The 23,311-nt window shown below is 32.8% G+C and overlaps 2 protein-coding genes and 1 pseudogene across 2 annotated transcripts in view; 2 read left to right on the top strand and 1 right to left on the bottom strand.

Annotated features, from left to right (window-relative positions):
* Positions 1–2,560: 2,560 nt before the first annotated feature.
* LOC128040532 (lipid phosphate phosphatase gamma-like) lies at positions 2,561–5,507 on the bottom strand (annotated as a pseudogene).
* A 110-nt stretch (positions 5,508–5,617) lies between these two features.
* Positions 5,618–8,059, top strand: LOC105768121 (elongation factor 1-alpha). The gene is given in 7 exon segments (XM_052629395.1): positions 5,618–5,766; positions 6,433–6,819; positions 6,822–6,907; positions 6,997–7,342; positions 7,345–7,401; positions 7,404–7,754; positions 7,757–8,059. Coding segments are annotated over 6 exon segments (1,329 nt in total). The 5' UTR covers positions 5,618–5,766; positions 6,433–6,449; the 3' UTR covers positions 7,876–8,059.
* LOC105767283 (elongation factor 1-alpha) overlaps positions 5,634–23,311 on the top strand; it is a 78,325-nt gene continuing 60,647 nt past the window's right edge. Inside the window, exon 1 of the mRNA XM_052629394.1 lies at positions 5,634–5,766. The gene's annotated coding sequence lies outside the window, so the exon portion shown is untranslated. The remainder of the gene's footprint in view (positions 5,767–23,311) is intronic.

Here is a 23,311-nt window from a genome sequence, read left to right as displayed (position 1 = left end):
CGCGAGACATGGAAACACTGCACAAGGGGGGAAGAACGATGAGAATTGACAAGATATTCACAATGAGTACATTGATGCTTGGGATTGTAAGAATCAGATTGCTAATAAATTGCTAAGAGATAATATACATAATAATATCCTATAATATCCCATTTGGAATCGAATTGCTAAAAGATAATATCCGATAATAATATTCTAACAAATTATCAATATCTTCATCAATCTATCATATAAATTCTAAATGTTAATTCAAATTTTTTCATTTTAGTATATTTTATTAAATTTAATTTATATTTTTATTTAATACGTAGGTCGGCATTATATAAGTTTAAAATTATTATTAGTAGTTATTATTGTTTTATATATTTGTAATATATGATAAAAGAAATAAAATTTTAGAACATATTTTAAAAGCAATTTTGAAACCTATTCTAAAATAAATTTCTAATGACTAATTGATTTTAAAATTGTTTCTACAAACCCATTAATAAATTAAAATATTGTAAATAAAAACATGCATGGAAAAAATTAAAATATTGGTTATACTAATTTTTAAAAATATATAAAAAGATATTAGTTGCACTAATATTTTAAATAAAATATAGATTAACAAAAATTATAATTACAACAATTACTAAAATTTTAAAAATGGAAAAATATTTTTAAAAATAAAATAAAATAAACATTACTTTAAAATGAAAAAACTTTTAAAATAATAAAATAAATTTAAACATTTTTAAAAAGTACATTAAATTTATAAAGGTTATCTATGATTTTAGAACAATTATAATTTTTAAAAATTAATAATAACAATTTTTAGATGTTATAAAATTCTTTTAAAAGTTGTTTAAAATTTAAAAATATTTTTTTAAAATGAAAGATTTAAATTATTCTAATATTAACTGTTAAAAATAATTAAATCATTTTATATATTTTAATTTTTAATCAAAACCATGTTTAAATAAAAAATTCAAATAATGTATTAAACATAATTTAAATATTAATTCTGTTTTAATTTAGAGATTTGACAAAAAAGGAAAATTAAAAAGAAAATAAATAATTTCAAGTGTTTCATAAACGTATGAATTCCAAATAATAAGCTTTTGGAAAATTAAAATATTCTTCCATGTATACTTACATGCAAATATTTAATTAAAATTTGGGCAAACTATCTAGTTGGTCACTTATTTTTAGGATACTTTCATTTTGATTACTTAAAATAAAATCCTCGCAATTTTGTCACTAAACTTTTAGGACACTTTAATTTTAATCACCTAAGTGTTAAGGGTGTATTTGGATGGACAGTGCGTTTGCTTGCGGTTAGTGTAAAAATAACGGTGGTAGTGAGATTAAATACTGTAACATGAGACAAAAAGTAAGCTAAACGCACCACACCGCTTAACTTGTACATGTCACATCATATTCACACTTTCATTTTGATCACACAACTTCTAGTTTGCTTTCATTTTGGTCACTTAACAAAATCCTTTTTTTTTTTTTAAATATTGATTGATGTAACAAATATTAATAATTAAAGTGAAAAAATGGTAGAAACTAAAATAATGTTTTAAAAATTGTCAAATTGTACTTGTTTATCCTATTGCTGAAAGTTCTAAATTCTTTTCATATTGAAATTTTAAATTTTAAAACATCAAAATCAATTAAATAAATTATCGAAAAAATTATCCCTTAATAATGCCAACCGATTTGTTACTATAATATTAAAATTAATTAAATTAATTTAATTTCCTTTTAAATCTTAAAAATTATTTTATATTTCTAAATTAAAATAATTAAAATAAATTATCTTTAATAATTATATATGAAACTCGATTTTTTGATTATTTGACCTGAGTATTTCATATTAAGCTAAAAGCAAAAAAAAAAATCTTTACAATTAATTAATTTATATTCCATGCCAAACAAAATTGTAAATTTTTTCACTTCTTTACACAAATGAAGAACAAGCAAATGATTTAATTACTTGCAATGATTTTTTTTAATTTTAACTTAGTATTAAAGATTTGAGATTATATAATCAAAAGAAATTTAAGTTTTACAAATTTACAAATTGTGAGTTAGTGAATTGATTTCATTAAAAATAATATGAAAATATAAAATAAAATTTTAAAATCTAGAAGAAAACTAATTTAATTAATTTCAATATTATATAGTAACAAATCGATTAACACTATTAAAGAAAAAAATTAAAATTCAGATTTTTATGTTTTGAAGTTTACAATTAATGTTAAAAGTTAAATTTTAATTAAAAATATTATTTTGAGTGAAACTAATAGATTAATTCAAATATATTTTAAGAAAATAACATGTATTTTTAACTTGTACGCATCTTTTCATTTTTAAAATTTTAATTATATATTCAAATTTTTAACCAAAATAATATATTTAAATTTGAATATCTAAATTATATATTAAAATTTAATCTAATTTTTAATGAATAAATATAATACACTTAAATTAATACAAACAATAACTCGTAGATCAAAATATCTCTGATTCTTAATATTTAACAAAATGTATTAAAAATGCGACCCATATATTGAGACATAAGTATCAATGATCTAAATAAAAGAAAAAACATACTACATTTAGGCCTACGTCTGGGAAACACTGAGCTCAAGAAGAAAAGAAACGAGCAGAGTCGGACAAAGTAAATCCAATTAAGATATTGCAAGTTAGCACATGTTGAAGTTTGATTTTGAACCAGGTAATAGTAATTAAAGGGTAGTAAAATACAGGGACGTATTTGTAAAATATGATCTATGTTCTGTCTAACACACACAAAAAACAAAACAGCCGTATGATCTTAACCAACACACAGCATCCTTAACATCAATGTTCCAATCTGGTTTCTCATGCAGTAGTAGATCAGCATTCACTAAATCCTAGAATTATATCATCCATGGGCTCTGACGCAGAATCTCAAAGCACTAAGGCTAAGACACTGACCTGCAAAACCAAAGGGATCCGCTCCTTGTTAGATTATTTCGGGAATCATGATTGAAGATGGCATTTGAAACTCCATGACAGCAAAGTTACAGTGTCCAACTCCAAACCACCAGAACCAGCTACAGAAGCCATTTTTGATACCATGCCACAATGTCCTACTTCTGCATCAAATTACAACCTCAAATACTTCTCACAACCTTACTCCATTATTCTGCTACAGTGTTTAAAAAGTGCATCCTTCCTAAAGGTTACTGAGTTATTAAACAAACTAAAACTAATCGGTAGACCTCAAATGATTTCTTATCCGGCTAACCATGACCCATCAGGCCAACTCAATAAGCATAATCATTTCACACTGTCCTCATTGCTCCACAGCTCATCTTTATGTTATTTTGACTCTTCATTTTCTTTAAATACCCATGTCTATAAGGATATGATCCTCCAAGCACCCTCTAGCTACATGGAGAAACTTACATACCCATGTCGGATGTGTACTTGTGTCGGACATAGACACGAGTCTGAGTTAGCATAGATTCATCCTTTTAAAGATCAAACTCCTCATATAAGCAAACTACTGAATCCTGATAACTTCAAGTTTTTAAGAAAAAAAACATACAAAGACATTCTAAAAGCTTTCTTGTAGTTTGATTAGATTAAAATATTATCCCAATTGTTAGAAACAACTAACATGATTGTTTCTATACCAGTTATCCACTTATAAAATGTAAGATAACAAAGCAATTTTGAAGCACCACACCTCCTTTAGTTTAAAAGAACATTTTGGTGGCTGGTCCTCTCTTTCAGATTTCAATGATTAGAGGTGAGAATTGAATGAACACTTCATTAGAAGCAAGGGGTCATCTAGCATCTAATGGGACATGAACTTACCTTTGACGATCTATGATGACATGAAGTTTTTAGTTTTTACAATAGGGACAGCCTGGAGACCACCAAAGGAGGTTTTATTGCAGTTTATACTCTTATGATTTATGAAGAACGGATTTTACTACATGTTCTTTTTTACACAGAGGAGTTGACCATTCTAAAGCAAAGTATAATTTGAATGCTTTCTTGTCTAAGATGGAAAAAGCACAGCCATGAATGGGTCCATTGCTTCAATTCACTTCCGTTACTGCAGGATTAACATAACAAAGTAGCAAAGCCTGGACCCAAGTTATAATTGAATGCCTAAAAGACTCATGGAAAGTTTCCACCGATAGCCAAATGAGCTTTTATATGGATTCAGCATGGCAAAGGTGAAGCCATAGAAGTGAAAAGAACACAATCAGTAGCTAACATGATTCAAGATCATGTCTCAAAATGTCAGATAATGGCTCCAAAGGACCACAACACCTCCTAAGAATACAAAACTACAACTAAGATTTCAGAATTGCCTCCACAAAAATAGAAAGCATGTTTTGGTATCACATTAACATGAAAAGTAGTAGATGCAATGCAAGATCAATTGTGAAGTTGTATCCCTGGTTCCCCCTACTTCACTAAAATGTGCTAAAAACAGCCTAACTTGTATCATTTATGGAAAAAGTTACCAAACTTGCACAAGCACAACATCAAAGAAGCTTTCAATTCTCCAGATATGATAAAAAAAGCAAACATAAACTGAAAAGAAGAATAAAATTATCCCATACCCGATGAGTTCCTAATAATCAACTGTTCTTTGAAGCCATGACTTTTCTGGCAGCCATACCCTTCCTAGCAGCCCTGGCATTATCATATTCAAACTTCAACACATCTGATATATGAGAAGTATCCTTGACATAAAAAAACCTCCCAAGCGCACTCTCTTCAATCAAAGGAAAACCAAACCCCAACAAGAAAAGTCCCCAAAGCAGCTCCAGCAAAAACCTGGAATACATAGTCAAAACAGCCGAAGACCATGGCAAAAACAAAGCAGCCCACTTGGTTGTGACTTTCCAAATCCCACCAATCCCCTTACAAGTCAAAAGGGTAAAATAAACCGTACAAAAGAACATGTACAAAAGAACAGTGACTTGAAGGCCAACCATGAGAATCACACATTTCTAATAGCGCACAGGCTTCAGGCCTGGCTTGTTGAACGGATTTCTTGATCAGTTCATTAATGAAGTGAGATATTAAAAGCCCTAATCCAAAGAACATTCCTTGAAGCTCTCTACGGAAGCAGAAATGAGAAACAAAGCCACCAAGGGAAATGAAAACAGGGACTAACGAAACCCAGGCTAAGAAATGGCCGAGTTGATCACCTCTTTGATACCTGACATGGGCTAAAGTCACGGCTTTTAATGGATGATCAGCTCTCATGGTGAAAATTCAAGTCAATCGGAGAAACTAAAAATAAGGTCAGTTTCAGGTGGGATGTAGTTTGGGAGGATTGGGTTTTAACTGGTGTTTCAGTTCAGTGTTTGTTTCTCGAGAAACTGCCGGTAATGAAAAAGGTGTGAGTGAGCCGTTGATGGACGTATACACCGACGAAGAAACAATACACGTGGGAATAAAGGAACACACACGTTGATAGATCCCATCTTGTTATTTTCTCCAAAGGTTAGGGGTATTATTGGTTTTCCAACATGAAGAGAATGTCAAATTAACGTCTAATCTGAGATGTCAGTCGTGAGCCGTTGGATTAACTGCAATCCGACGAATGAGAAAGAAACCCTAGTTGAGCCAAAGCTGAGAGTGTGGCTGGCTACTTAAGTTAAAGCAGCCTGCTGCTCCCGCCCTCTCTTGCTATCACTCAACGCTCTCCTCCTGTTTCTGGTCAAGCCAATCTCAAAGGACTCCCCTTTTAGCTCACAGGTAGTAATCCATTTAGAACTTAAGATTATCTCTCAAATGTTATTGCTTTGATTCGAAGAAAAACGTGGTCTGATTTGTTGGTAGCTGAAATGTTATATCTGATTTGCTGAAATGGTTCTCATGCGATTAACTTTTTGCGTGTAGTTTCGGATCTGATTCTTTGTTTTTTTGGTTGTTGTGTTTTTAGATTTCATTCATGCATGTACGTTTTGAACTCTGAAATTTATTTTTCTGAGCAAATAATTCCTGTGATAACTGGTTTATTGAAGCAAATGCTGCCTAAGGGAAATTTTTTAACGAAAATAATTAAAATTGTCGGGGATTATTTTCTTAGGCTCGTTTGTCTTCGATGGACATGTTTGACTGGCTTCATGGGAAAGGATAAGTTAAGATCTAGTGGCTGTAGTTCATTGGAATGAACTCCATATCTATGGAGGAACTGGGCTCGAATCCCAGCGGCCACGTTTTATCAATGTTGGATCTGTTGAATTTAAATGTGGCTTGATTTTCTTTTTCGAAATTGACTTGAACTGTTCTTCATAAACAATAAAAGTGGGTCTCGGATTCATTGTTTCTTGTTCACAAGATGTTGGTCTTCTTGTGTGATTCTGACTTGGAATTATGTATTGAGCTTATTTTATGAATATGTTTCTTCTTGATTTTTAGCTCTCTCGAGTTCTATAATGGGTAAGGAGAAGGTTCACATCAACATTGTGGTCATCGGCCATGTCGACTCTGGGAAGTCTACAACCACTGGTCATTTGATCTACAAGCTTGGTGGTATTGACAAGCGTGTGATTGAGAGGTTTGAGAAGGAGGCTGCTGAGATGAACAAAAGGTCATTTAAGTATGCATGGGTGCTTGACAAGCTTAAGGCCGAGCGTGAACGTGGTATTACCATCGATATTGCCCTCTGGAAGTTTGAGACTACCAAATACTACTGTACTGTCATTGATGCCCCTGGACATCGTGACTTCATCAAGAACATGATTACTGGTACCTCACAGGCTGACTGCGCTGTTCTCATTATCGACTCGACCACTGGTGGTTTCAAGCTGGTATCTCAAAGGATGGTCAGACACGTGAGCATGCTTTGCTTATTACCCTTGGTGTCAAGCAGATGATTTGCTGCTGCAACAAGGTAAGGTTTAGAACGTGTTGGAGTTTATTGTTGGATTGTATTGATATTCTTTTTCTCAATAATTAAATTTCAATTATCATCTTGTACAGATGGATGCAACAACTCCAAAATACTCCAAGGCAAGGTATGATGAAATTGTGAAGGAAGTCTCCTCATATCTTAAGAAAGTTGGTTACAACCCTGACAAGATCCCATTTGTCCCAATCTCTGGATTTGAGGGTGATAACATGATTGAGAGGTCTACCAACCTTGACTGGTACAAGGGTCCCACTCTCCTTGAGGCTCTTGACCAGATCAATGAGCCCAAGAGGCCTTCAGACAAGCCACTCCGGCTCCCACTTCAGGATGTCTACAAGATTGGTGGCATTGGAACTGTCCCTGTTGGTCGTGTTGAGACTGGTGTCCTTAAGCCTGGTATGGTAGTGACCTTTGGCCCTCTGGTCTGACCACTGAAGTTAAGTCTGTTGAGATGCACCATGAAGCCCTCTCTGAGGCTCTCCTGGTGACAATGTTGGATTCAATGTCAAGAACGTTGCTGTTAAGGATCTCAAGCGTGGTTTCGTTGCTTCAAACTCTAAGGATGATCCTGCAAAGGAGGCTGCCAGCTTCACCTCTCAGGTCATCATCATGAACCACCCTGGGCAGATTGGAAACGGATATGCCCCAGTCCTTGATTGCCATACCTCCCACATTGCTGTGAAATTTTCCGAATTGCTGACCAAGATCGACAGGCGATCTGGAAAGGAACTTGAGAAGGAGCCCAAGTTCTTGAAGAATGGTGATGCAGGGATGATAAAGATGGTTCCCACCAAGCCTATGGTTGTGGAGACTTTCTCTGAGTACCCACCCTTGGACGGTTTGCTGTCAGGGACATGCGTCAGACTGTGGCTGTTGGTGTCATCAAGAGCGTTGAGAAGAAGGACCCAACTGGTGCTAAGGTCACCAAATCTGCTGCCAAGAAGAAATGAGATTGCATTTGATAGTATCAGAGCCTTTTGATTTTGGTTATCTTTGTAGTTTGGTACTTACAGTTTTTTAGACCAATTTTGATATGTGTTCATTTGGTTGAGACTGTCATCTGCATACGGATTGTGTGTTTGCTTTTTCCGTGTCAATTTTAGTTGAATTCCTTCAAAGAATGCTAATTTGATATTTCCTTGTTTTCTTATTGTTATGATGGTCCTAAGCCTTCGATTTTCAGCTAATTTCGTGGTCAAATCAGGTTTTAGCCTAATTGTCTTGTTATTTTTCTGAATTTCCATCTTTCAGCGATAAGTTAGTGAAATATGCTATTTTGGTAATTATAAAATCATCTTTCAATTAACGTAAAGAAATTTCCATTGCTTATATAACAAAGAAATTCTTTAATGATGTGTGATTTCTGTCAAGAAAGATATGGACGAATATCATATTAATGCTCATAAATTAGAATTTCTAATTTCGTATAATACATGGACAAAAACAAAAATTTAACTCGAAGACAAAAATGGTCTTAATTTAGATCATCGTTGGCTTGAAAATTTTAAGGTTTGTTATATATGTTTTTCAATATCATGCTTTTATTAAACAAAGAACAAGTTACATAGAAGGTCCACCAATCCAAAAGCTCAAAATTTTATAAAAGTCCGAAGATCAACTATCAATCAAGAAAACCTAGCAACAAACATCAAAGCCCTGTTGCTGGAGAAGAATGCTTGGGAAGGTCGGAAGTCACCAACAAAGACGGATGTATCTTTCAATGACATGTGACGCCTCTAGAGAAAGGTCATCAAGGAGTTGCATCAATGAAACGTTTCGTACCTTTTTACTATATTATATAATAGGGTATTCTAGGGACTTCATCCAGACTACCTCCTTCTAAAGCTTTTTTTATATTGAAGAGAAGTTTCCAATATATGTATATATGTGTGTGGGAAGGGGTCCATTTATACTAGTGTAAAACTTAAGTGATTTTAGTTTTCTTGTAACATCCCGTCCGACGAAGCTCTAGTGTTCGAGTGTTGTTTATAGAAGTAAGACATATAGAGTAAGTTTTGAGTGGGTAAGGTATTAAGATTGACTAAGTATATAAGTCTATGGGTTCGCCTTCTGGCGAAGTCTATTCTAGGCAATTTTGCTAAGTCCTCAATTTGTATGAACTATTTGCTTTATTATTATTATTATTTTATTATCTTGGTTGAACAATCTGGTTAGACGAACGAAAATTTGGTTAGTATAGGACTAAGTTTCTGCAACCGGTTAGATCCACATATATGAAGAGAGAGAAAGTGCTTAGTCACAAGGAACGAGGGGTTTGGAGGGAAACCAGGCTTACTCACTAAGTTCTCCTTCTGTGTATTTTGTATAATGCAAGCTTTGGCTTCCTGAGCAAGTTTTATGCTTTCTTTGACAACTATATTTTCTTCTCAAACTTTATCTCAGTTTTTCTCTTGAAAACCCTAGACTTAAGACTTGCTTGAAGATTTTTGGTTTGTTGTACTCAACCAACTCTATCATCGTTTAACACCTAGTAAATATTGATGAAACTCAAGTTATTTTCATGGTTTAAGGTCAATTTAAAGTGCGAGGAATAAAACTTCCAGATTCTGGGTTTTTTGTTAATGTTCTTGTAAACTTGTTTGGTTTTTTGGTATAATGAACTAATAAGTTTATGTAACACCCTACACTAGAATTGATCGCCTGATCCACAATATAGAGTGAACAACCATTAAACACAAATACATTTAAATAACATTTTCAATAAAAGAACAATTATAAATCTATAATATCAAATACATTCAAATTCATGTTATTTTAGCTTAACTTGACCTAAATCGAGTTTTAGAAACGTTTAAAACAAACCGGGAGTAAATCTGGGTTAAAATGAATCAATTACAAAATTTTGATAAAAATTACAAAATAAGGGTCACATGGCCGTCTAGCCAGACTGTGTAGCATACTAACTTGGAAGACACTACGTATGGGAGACCGTGTGCAACACATAGTTGTGTGATAGCCTGTGTCCTAGGCCGTGTGCCCCTAAATGAACCTTCAATTTCAAGTTTACCAAAACTAACTTACTTAGACTACAAGTAACTCATTTACCAATCATTAAGCCTACTTAAAACAAACCTAAATGAGCCCAAAACATGTTAAAATCATCCAACCTAAGTGCCTAACCAATGTGCCCTCATTGACACCACAAATAAAATCATTCAACCAAGTAACACAACTAAGGAAGAAGCTTCATCAATAGGCATCCATTCATGCCTAAACCATCAATCTATATGGCTAAATATGAACATACTCTACAAGCTACCATTTCAAAGCACCATCACCAAATAAATGACATTAAGGATCAACTTAACCACAACCAACACAAGTACATATCCAAAACCAACCACATTAACTAAATATACCAAAATAACTTAACATTTTACATATCAACAACATAACACCTATATACATGCCACATTCCAAAATGATAAACAAAAGCTACCGAGAAGGCTGAATAGAGTGAGCTCCAAATGGATCCATCCGGTTAGTTCGCAAGATGGTAACTACAAAAGAAACACAACTATTTAATTTAACTAATTCAAAACAACATCAAATGAGATATAAATACAAATTCATTCGTTTATACTATGAACTTACCTACTATCCTATGACACCCCAAACCCGACCGGGATGAACCAGCCCGAATTCAAAGCATTACATTAGCCACCTAAGTGGCTCTCTGACTAACGACCACCCAAGACACACCCTAACCTTATAACACCTCAATCTTATCTAATTATTAGTTATTTATTAATGCAGAAGCAAATTATTAGCCAATTTTAAACTTTTCCTAGGTAATTTAACTTAAAGGCATTTTCGTTATTTTACTACCTATGGTAAAACTAACCCGATTTTAGATCTAAGTGTTTATTGACTTTCTTTTAGTCAAATTATGCAAGCCTAAAAATTTCAACTTAATTTGAGTTCGTTTACTATGTCTAATAAGTTTTATTATTAGGGACTAAATTGTAACTTAAAAAAATTAGAATACCAATTTAAAGAGATAAAAATTCAAACCCTAAAACCCGCACGGCCATGTCTCGCAGACCGTGTGTCATTAAATGACCGTGTTTGCATCGTGAAAAACTTTTAGACCGGTTGCACATGCTCGTGTGTGATAGCTCCAGTTTCTACACGCCCGTATGTAGCCCCTCACACACCCGTATGAAAACCACTGCACCTATTTTTGCAAAAAAAATCATTTTAAAACTTGATTTTGCATATTTTAAGGCCAATTAAACCTGATTTAACTATGATTAATTAACATACATATACATACACCTTCAATTGAGTTTATTGACATCAATTAAGCCTCAATTATATAGAATTAAGCAATCAATTTCATGCATAACAAACACTGAATAAATCAAACAAGTGGGGTACCTTTGTCGTTAGTAAACCACTCCATGGAAGCTTCATTTAAACAATCGTTAGTACAAATTTCATGCCTCACACACCGTGTTATCAATAATCATGTTATCAAGCAACATACACCGTAAATCATTCAATAATTAAATTTAAACATGCCTCAAAATTATTATAAACCATCTAAAATAAAATGTCCAATGTCCAAAGTCCAATTACAACCAAAATTAAACTAATTCCCGGGAGTTCCACAATGCCTGATTACAGTATTTAAAATGTGTAATAAAGTCTTTACCAATCCTAAATCTCTTGGAACTCTCTTGCTCAGCTCCTCAAGCCCGACGATTATATCCACAAATTGTGAGGGTGTGAGCTTTAAAAAGCTCAGTGAATGTTAATAAAAACGACTAGTAAATCAACATCCAAATCATGCTTAAATCACATCCAATCAATCACCAATTATCAGCCATAATAATGAAACATGTCAATTTAATTTCCATATGCTTTAACAATATCAAAAATCAATTATTCATGGTTTACAAACATCGAATGATATAACAATAATCACACATAAATATATTGGCATACACTTCTCATGGTTTAATTGGGTGATCATACATTGGATAAACAGATCTTCAAACTCCCACAAATATCAAATACAGTCCACCGAGTTGAGCGGGTCGAAGCACACGCTCCCTTATATTGCCTCAAATAACCCAATGAGTGGAGACTCATGCTCAACACTCCCTTATCTACTCCAAACAAATCAGTCCACCTAGAGCCATATGCTCACGATATCACAAATAAAGGTGAGTACCCACAAATCCTATGGTATGCCAACTATATCCAATGGATCCACCATGCATGTTGCCAATATATTCGGTCAAACGTAACATATAAATTAGTCATTATTGTGCTCAATTTAATGTGACAAAATGCTTATGTGTAACATGTAACATAGCCATTTAACATCCAATTAAATCAAGCATTTCATTTGCCATTTTTCAATGTTCAATTACCAATAGTAACACCAATATATCATGATAAAAAACTCCAGTAACCATGCTCTAATCATCAATATAATTAGCCTAATTAAATTGCACAAACTCACCTAAATGTTTACTTACCATTATTCAATAAAAATTCAACTCTTGTACATATAATATCAATCTTGAAAAAATCAGCCATTCAACCATAATTAATCAATTGAAATCATCAATTAAGCTACTAATTAAACATAAAAAGGGTCAATTTACCAAATCGCCCTTAGAAACACTCACCACACAATTTATTCTACCACAAACAAGTGATTAACCAAGCAAACCCAACCTTCAATTCTAGTTAGCTCGGTCCTCTTCAAGATTCGAAGCTTCAACAGAGATAAAGTAGACATTACCACCTTTCTAACACTATAATAAACACATATTTTAATTAACTATACTAATCGGAATCCTCTCACAAAGATACCTTATTGGATTTGTAACATCAAGTCGGAAACTCGATTCCTCACAAAATCGATCTCTCCAGCCCTCCTAAACACTTTCAATCATTAATACTAGACCAAATACACTTATACTAAGCATCATTTTCATCTTTAAATCAATTTCACAAAATTCTGAAAAATCGTTTCGTGAAGATGATGAAATTCAAATTTCTTTAAATTACCTCACAAATCATTTTTAATCTTGATAAATAAGATTAAAAACCTTTTAATAGATCCATTTAGAGTTGGAACATCCATTTATTTGTGAATTTCCTCTCAAAATTCAAGATCCACCGTTAAAGAACCATATGTTTTTGGAAAAAGATAACATTGATAAAAATCCTTTAATTGACTCTCAAATCATGTAAAAATATTTCTAATCATCATAAAACCAAGTTTAGGATTAAAGATTATCTTTGATTCGCTCTAAATTCGTTGATTGAAAATCTTGATTCAAGAAACTTGAGAAATTTTAGAATATTTTTGGCTACTTTTGCGAATAATTTTGGGTGAATTGAGAGAGTATTTTGATAAGAAAATTGATTGGATCTATTCTTTGATGATAGATCTTTCAAAACATGCAAAGAAAATGAATTTTAAAGCTCTCTAATCTGATGTAAAATGTGTGAAAAGTGGGCTAGATACATTAGTTTTAAAACTGGAACTACCCACCAGAAATTTAAAAATTGGGAAATTTGCCTAATGGCCACTCCCACATTTCCCTTACTTCACCATTTAATCCTCCCTCGAAAATTCTGAATTTTAAGGTTTATATAAATACTCTAAAATTTCCCCCTTTTTACAATTAAATCCTATTTAATTAATATTTAAATTTTACTCAAATTACCCTCAATAAAAATTATTTTAAAATTCGTTTTCAACCCAAATTAATTATTTTCACTAATAATTATTTAAAATTTTTAAAATTAATTTTTTGAAAATATTTTTATATATTGTTTTTAATTTTCTAGATTATTGTTTAATCGATTTTAGATGAAATTAACCTCTTAAATTAAATTAAAAATTACTAGAAATCTTATAAATTCCTAGTTTCACACTCGGAACCCGAAAAATACACCCGAAGCTACTAGACCTGGTTTAGAGATATTACAACTCCCCCCTCTAAAAAGAAAATTTGTCCTCAAAATGTACTTGAATCAAACAGATATGAATATTGACATTTCATCACATATTTTGACTCATAGGTGGCTTCCTCAGTCTTGTGGTTGCGCCACAAAAATTTTACCAACGTAATCGTCTTATTGCGTAGCACCTTGACCTCTCGATCTAGGATCCTAACCGGTTCCTCCTTGTACGAAAGATTAGATCAAACCTCGATCTCCTCAATAGGAACAACGTGAGAAGGATCAGATTTGTACTTCCGTAACATGGAGACATGGAAGACGTCATGAATACGCTCTAGCTCAGGCGGCAACAATAAACAATAGGTAACCAGTCCAATCCGTTTGGCAACCTCATAAGGGCTAATGAACCTCGGACTGAGCTTACCCTTTCGCCCGAACCTCAGAACTTTCTTCCACGGCTAAATCTTTAGCAATACTTTATCACTAACCTGATACTGGATGTCTCAATGTCTCAGGTCAGCGTAAGACTTCTGTCGATTAGAAGAAGCCTTCAACCACTCGCAAACAAGTCTCGCCTTATCCTCAACCTCCTGAACCAACTCTAGGCCCAAGTTCCTCTCCTCCTCCATATCAGACCAACATAGAGGAGTCCTACACCTCTAACCATAGAAAGCCTCGAACGGTGCCATCTGAATACTCTTCTGATAGTGATTATTATACACAAAATCGGCTAATGACAAGTGACGATCCTAGTTACCTCCGAAGTCGATAACATAACTACGAAGCATGTCCTCAAGAATTTGGATCACCCTCTCTGACTGATCATTAGACTGCGGATGATAACCTAAAATGAAAGGAAGCTTCGAACCCAAAGCCTCATGCAATGCCTTCCAGAATCTCGAAGTAAATCGCGGATCTCAGTTTGTTATGACCGAAACAAGAACTCCATGAAGACGAAAAATCTCTCAGATGTAGAGCTCAACTAACTGATGCAGACTAAAAGTCGTACGGACTGGCAGAAAATGTGTAGACTTCATAAATCTATCCACAATCACCCAGATCGAATCCTTACGAGTTGGAGTCAAAGGCAAACCCGAAACGAAATCCATGTAATACGCTCCCATTTTCACTCTGAAATCTAAATAGGTTGAAGCAAACCCGTTGGACGCTAATGTTCGATTTTCACCCTCTAACAAACCAAACATTAAAGTTTTACATCTCTTATAATTTAATCATTTTTAATGAATTAACTAACCGAACATTAAAATTTCTTAACCAAAATTTAATACGAATATAATATAACTCCATAAACACTAATTAAATAATAAAATACGAACTCACTTGTCAGAATTATGGTATCGAAACCACCATTTTTGACACCACTAAAAAACGGGATATTACAACTCTTCCCCTTAAAGAAATTTTCATCCTCGAAAATCTTACCAGAGAAATGGTTCGAATATTGGGATTTTATGGTTTCTTCTGTTTCTCACATAGCTTCTTCTACCTTGTGTCGAAGCCATAAGACTTTAACTACTCCTACAGATTTATTTCTCAACTCTTTCACTTCCCGAGCTAAGATTTTTATAGACTCTTCTTTATAAGTTAAATCTGGTTGTATTTCAATTTAATCTATAGTCAAAGTTTTGGAGGTATTTCCAAACGATACGTCACCGGTCCAATTCTTTCTAATACTTTGTACGGTCTAATGAACCTGGGACGAAGTTTCCCTTTCTTGCCAAATCGTAACACTTTCATCCACGATGAGACTTTCAAGAATACTTTTTCTCCAACGAAAAACTCAATATCTTTGCATTTTAAATCAACATAGGATTTTTGAAGATTAGACGCAACTTTCAAATTGTCACAAATGGTTCTAACTTTATCTTCAGCTTCTCAAACCAAATTAACCCCAACTAGCTTCCTTTTATTTAATTTAGACCAGAACAACAGAATTCTGCATTTCCGACCATATAAAGCCTCATACGATGCTATTTTTATGCTTGATTGATAACTATAATTATAGGCAAATACAACTAACAGAAAATACTGCTCCCAACTACCTTTGAATTCAATAATACAACATCGTAACATATCTTTTAAAATCTGTCTTACTCGGTCAGCCTGACCATTTGTTTGCGGATGAAAAGTAGTACTAAAATTCAAATTGGAACCCAAAGCTTCATGCAAATTACCCTAAAATCTAGAAGTGAATCTCGGATCACGATATGATATTATCGACAGAGGAAGTCCGTGCAATCTTACAATTTCAGCAACATATAACTTTGCCAACTTCTCAAGTGAGTAGTTAGATCCAACGGGTACAAAATGAGTTGGTTTTGTCAACCTGTCAACTATAACCCAAATTGTATCTTTTCTGCTTGGAGTCAGCAGTAACCTTGAAACAAAATCTATAGTGATTCTGTAACACCCCTAACCCGTATCCGTCGCCAAAAAAGAGTTATGAGGCATTGCAGAACATAACACGGTTCAATACAAATTTGGCTCAATAACGGACGCAAGGTGAACTTTCTTCAACCGATTAAAATAAATAAAAATTTAGAGAAAGTTTCAAACTTAACTTGAACAACAATATCAATTATAAACAATCATGTTATGCTCTCATATTCGATATTCAATTTAATCATGTAGCAAGCCAAAAACCAATCGAGAAAGAAACATATCAATTTAACCAAACTAACCAACGTTAATATCTTAGCATCCGGATAACTATAAAGAAAGAAAGAAAATATTATGTCATTCAAAACAACAATTACATTGAACCAATTCGAATAGTAATAAAACATATGATTAAGGTATTTTAATTTTTAAGGTCAATTTGACAAGTCCATCATCAACTGGTTAGATCAGTCCGTAATTTACAATAGCAAAAATCATGAAATTCAACTTACAATTTATCTTTGATTTGTCTAAATTTATTGGACAGCAAAGTACAACATTAACATACAGTATTTAATCAATAATAACGTGAAACATAATCAATATGTCCAGATTTGTACAGCATGAACACATTAACCATACAACATAGATAAGGCACTTAAAAAACATAAATGACAACACATTAGATTAAATTCAGACACAATTACTCAGCTTAGATTTGGGTAATTTGGACACAATAAACTCAAACCATCATACACCATTACTTGTAACATTTAAACCTCATAAACTTTTTAAATTTTCACATGTAAATATTTTAAATGACATTTTCGAACAACAACCTTTTTATTTCTTTAGACAACATTATTTACATTCAATTAACTTATTAATGCAGCACATATTAATTTCCAATTACATTCTTCAGCAACTTAATTTGGCTTCAATTCAGACATCATTAATTCACAAATATCCGAACAGCTGTAACAACATTCAGACAACATTGATTTGTACAAGAATAGACAGCATTTAAATAACATTCAGACAACATAATATGCTAAAAAATGGACAGCATTTAAACAACATTCAGACAGCATAATATGCTAAAAAATGGACAGCATTTAAACATCATTCGGACAGCATAATATCCTAAAAAATGGACAGCATTTAAACAACATTCGGACAGCATAATATCCTAAAAAATGGACATCATTTAAACATCATTCGGACAGCATAATGTGCTAAAAAATGGACAGCATAATATCCTAAAAAATGGACAGCTTAAACAACATTCAGACAGCATAATATCCTAAAAAATGGACATCATTTAAACATCATTCGGATAGCATAATATACCAAAAAATGGACAGCATTTTGTTATCACGCATACTAAATTGCCACCATCCAACACACAAGATATACCATATAATATACTTCCAAAATGAGCTAATTACATGGCCTAATATACATAAACAATAGCATCATTATCAAGCCATTTTCGCATGGCTAAATATATATACACTTCATGACCAAACAAAACAAATACTAGCTTATACATGCCATATATTCAAAGTTCGAGCTTTCAAAATACCGAGATAGAGATTGATAGTGTGACAGACTTCCTTGATGACCCCCGAGCTCGTACTAACCTCCAAAATCTATAAAACAACAATACACATACAAGTAAGCTTGGAAAGCTTAGTAAGTCATAAGTAATTAAATTATCAAATGAACATTAGTATGATTATTTCAAGTAGGCCGAATACTCCAAATCTCAAATACATGTTTTTATAATCACATTTAAACAATTAGTTCTCAATATCATATTACGCAACAACACCTACCTCTATTATCAAACTTTATATAAACTTAAACATACCTGAATCGTTTAATTCGAACTCACATTCAGTTTTACCGTACCATTTCTCGTTGAACCATTCAGAATCAAATAGGATACTCAGGTAACTCGAAAAGCTTGTACAATGCCAACGTCCCAGACGTGGTCTTACATGTAATCAAATATCAATGCCATTGTCCCAGATAGGGTCTTACACGAAATCATATACGATGCCAATGTCCCAGACATGGTCTTACACGTAAATCTCAAATCGATGAAAACGTCCTAGACGTGGTCATGACATATGTATCCTAATTATTCCTATGGTTTGTACGGGGTTTTCAAACGTCGTAATTCGATTGAATCGAGCTCGTAATTAATTCTCCCATGCTTATATCAAATTCGGCATTTACCCAAGTATAATTAATAATTCAATTCAACACTTATAAATCATATACATTCGAAATTAATGACATTTATTTACTTATGAACTTACCTTGGACGAAGACGAACTGACCGAGACAACTATTCGACAACTTTTGATTTCCCCCGATCCAAATCCGATTTCTTCTTTTCTTGATCTAATTTAATACAAATTTAACTTATTTAATAACATATTCACTCAAATTTATTCCAAAACCACATAAATGGGAAAATTGCATTTTAGCCCCTAACATTTCACATTTTTAACAATTTAGTCCCTATTTCACAAAACAAAAAATACACATAATTTAAAAAATATCTAGCTTGGCCGGATATTCCTGTAGCTCATATAAGTCCACACATTTCATTTATTCCAAATTTTAGCCCCTCAATTTTTTTATTTTCACAAATAAATCCCTAATTTAGATTTTTATTAAAAATTACTTAACAAAATTTAATAATCTATTAACAAATATTTATTTTCATCATCAACAACAATTTCATCACATTATCAACAATGACACTTCTCAAAATCATAATCAATTCCAAAATTAACACATGGGCTAGGTAATATACAAAGCAACGATCTCAAAAACATAAAAATGATCAAAAAATCAAACAAAGAACATAACTAATTTTAATCTTCTAATTGCCGAAAATACAAAGCTCCAAATTCTCTTTTCTTTCTCAAGTTTCGGCAAAATAAATCCATTTGCATGGCTATATTATGTTTTATTTAATTTAATTATAAGTTATTATGCTATTTTCCATTTTACCCTTAATGCATTATCATTAAATTCCACCTAACCTTGTCCAATATTGTCCACCACTATTATTAATGGTATAATTGACATGCAAGTGCTCCACATTTCCATTTTACATCAATTTGATGCCTTCAACGAAAAGACCTCAAATTTTTCACTTTACGCGATTAAGTCTTTTTTAATCAAATTGAGCACACAAACGATAAAAGTTTTACACGAAATTTTCACACATATTAATTCACATACTGTAAACACCAAAAGAAATTTTAAAATATTTTTTTGACTCGGATTCATGGTCCCAAAACCACTGTCTGACTAGGGTCTAAACCGGGCTATTATAGATTCGCTCCTATTTCCACTCGGGAATCATTATAGGTTGTAACAAACCTGGCAAAACCTGATGTTTTGCTTTCACCTGCTGACAAGTGAAACATCTAGCTACGAACTCTAAAATCTCTCGTTTCATACCAAACCACCAATAATGTTTCTTTAGATTATTATACATTTTGTTACTCCCAGGATGTTTCGAATAAACACTATTGTAAGCTTCATTCAATGATCTGTCGTAATTTGGTGTAGCATTATTACTAGGTTTTAATTATTATTAGGACTTTACCATTAACTTGTTTGTCTATACACACAAAAAAGAAACTGAAATAACAATCGCAATGCCTTATATTAACAAATAAGGTAAAACAAGTATGTGATTACAATCATCTCATGATTGGTCTTTAGGCATACTCTAACAATCTTCCACTAGCACTAAAACTAATCAATCATATATCTAATACCAAGTGACTTAGTATGACGATCATGCTTCTGCTATGCCAAAGGCTTCATTAGTGGATCAGCGATGTTGTCATCTGTTGGTACTCTACGTATTTCCACATCTCCTCGATCAATGATTTCTCAAATGATATGAAAGTGCCTAAGAATATGTTTGGATCACTGGTGAGATCTGGGTTCCTTTGCCTGTGCAATAGCTCTGTTGTTGTCACAACAAAGTTCCATATCATTTGATATGCTAGACACAACCCCTAGTTCAAATATGAACTTCTTAATCCAAACAGCCTCTTTTGTAGCCTCATTAGCTTCAATGTACTCAGTTATAATTGTAGAATTAGCTACTGTATCTAGCTTTGAACTTTTCCAGCTCACAGCTCCACCATTAAGGCAAAACACAAAACTTGATTGCGACCGTGAATCATACTTGTCAATTTGGAAGCTAGCATCAGTGTAACCTTTTACATTCAGCTCTTCCTCGCCACTATATATAAGAAATGTATCCTTACACAAAACCCAGATGTACCATTAAAACATATGATACATTTGGGAGAGTACATAAAATGACATACATGATAAATCCAATAGGTGAAGCATATGGAATCTTACTCATACGTTCTCTCTCTTGTGAAGTTTAAGGACACATTTCCTTCGATAGTGAAATACCATGTCTCTTAGGTAGGAATCCTCTATTAGATTCTTCCATGATGAACCTTTTCAGTACTTTATCTATTTATGTAGTTTGGCTTAGACCTAGGAGTCATATTAATCTATCTTTATAGATTTTGACTCCTAATATATATGTAGCCTCGCCTAAGTCCTTCATAGAAAAACAACTTCCTAACCAAGTCTTAAGAGACTGTAGGGTAGATATGTCATTTCCTATTATAAGTATGTCATCTACATACAGTACCAAGAATACAATAGTGCTCTCACTAATTTTCTTGTAAACACAAGGCTCATATTCATTTTTGATAAAACCAAACTCTTCGATTGCATAGTTAAAATGAAGATTCCAACTTCGAGAAGCTTGCTTCAATCCATATGTAACACCCTTAACTCGTCTCCGTCACTGGATCAAGGGTATAGAGTATTACGTCAAGTATAAAAATAATTAACATCAATAAATCATTCAAATCTGGAATTCAATCATAGCATAAAAACATTTATGAAGCTTAAATCGAGCTCGCAAGGTATTAAAAAAAGTTTGGAATCAATCAAAGACTTATTTAAAACAAATAAAAATTTTTAGGAAAAACTAAAAATTTTGAAAACAAGGGTCACACGACGGTGTGATAGAGCCCAGACGATGTGGCTCAGAAACATGGCCGTGTGGCCAAACTATGTACAATTTGAAATATAGGTCACAAGGCTGTGTTTCGGCCTGTGTGAGTATTCGAAATATGGTCACATGGCGGTGTGCCAAGCCATGTCAAACCTGCTCCTAAAGTCAAAATGACACACGGCCGTGTGGTGTGACTGTGTGAGGCACACGTCGTGTGACAACCAGTATCTTAGGCCGTGTGCACCTAAAATGACTTCCAAAACAAGGTACATTTCTTAGGTGCCAATCCAAACCAATTTCAACCATTTATATACCTTCAAAACACATTCAAATAAGCTTAAAACATACCAAAACATTCAACCTAACTTCCTAACCAATGTACCCTCATAGGTACTACAAATTAATCATCCAACAAGCCACACACATATTAACTATCAAGTTAATACCTTAAAGATATACTTCACTTACCAAATCATTCATTTCATCACATTCATTTTACCATATTTCAAGTTAATTTCATAAGCCCTAAACCAAATAACTAAAAGCATTTATAATCACAACCTTAAGCCAAATATATCAAATATATTTATAAAACCACAAAGACTTCCCAAAACCAAAATCCAAACATTATCAACATGACCAAAATAGCCAAAAGACTCTTAGTACATGCCATTTATAACCCAACTTCAAATTGATCAAAACTTCTATCGATTTGGGAATGGATAGTGTGTATGCTCTAACTTGAAATTCCAACCAATCGAGATTTCTGATGATCTACAATGAAAGAAAACAATGGAAATAAGCAAATCAATGCTTAGTAAGCTTGTATATAACAAAAATTAAACTTACCAAATTTGAATTATTTTGTACATTTCATGCATAATTTTATTAACAAGTTTATGAATTCGTTCAATTCCAATACCCACAAGAAATCTCACAAGTTAGTGAGTTCACATATATACATAAAACTTGAGCATACAAGAACAAAAATTCAAATAACATATTTACCAATCACTTCATCCAACTCAATCTATAATATGTGACACATTCCATTCAAAGTTTGATACCATATATCCATTTCATAATTGCTCCTTACATAAATAAATTTACATATAGCCATTTCAAGTATCGACATTATCACAACATGATTCAGAAATTCCAAGTCAGTAATCATTTAAACATGCGAATATTGAGAATTTATAATTTGTTTATTTCAATGAAATAGTTCCGTATCAAATAACCTTTATTCTTCTGATGGATCTTTGTAAAAGTATTCAATACACAAGTCCAAGAATAGATAATGCTCGTAAGATCTAATCAGATATAAAACAAATGTGTTAGGTTACCCGTCTGGGATAAACCAATGACAACATAGAAAAATAGCCTGGCCAGGGCTATGTATACATGTAAGGTTACAAGTCCAGGCTAAACCTTTAAAACGACAACGGATTACCAGTCCAGGCTAAATCTGATTCACATGTATATCGCAGTTCACAACACATGCTGAAGCTCGGTCTAGAACAGAGATTCAGACGGAAATCTCATGTATGAAACTTTTACTAGATCCATCGAAATCATTTTAGAAATTCTTTATATTTCACATTAATGAATTTCATTTCAAAAATATCAAAAAAATATATATGTATCATAAAAATAATAATAATTAATAATAATAATAATAATAATATGAACTTACTTAGACAAAAACAGTTGCGAAACAAGGCCGACGACTAATACGTTAATTTAGCTTTTCCACAATTCAAGTTCGATTGTATCGTTTCTTGATCTAAATAATAATTTCATTCAATTAATACAATTCTGACACTTAAATAAGCATTTTTATACAATTAAGTCCTTCCATCATCATTTAACAAAATTGCCCCAACATTTTTCCTTTTATGCAATTTAGTCCCTAGACTCATAACTTGCAAATTTACCATTTTTAGTTA

This window comes from Gossypium raimondii, chromosome 4 (genome assembly GCF_025698545.1).
Source record: "Gossypium raimondii isolate GPD5lz chromosome 4, ASM2569854v1, whole genome shotgun sequence".
NCBI classification, from domain to species: Eukaryota; Viridiplantae; Streptophyta; class Magnoliopsida; order Malvales; family Malvaceae; genus Gossypium; species Gossypium raimondii.
Note: the sequence above shows the minus strand (reverse complement) of the source record. Positions and strands in the feature narration are given on the sequence as shown.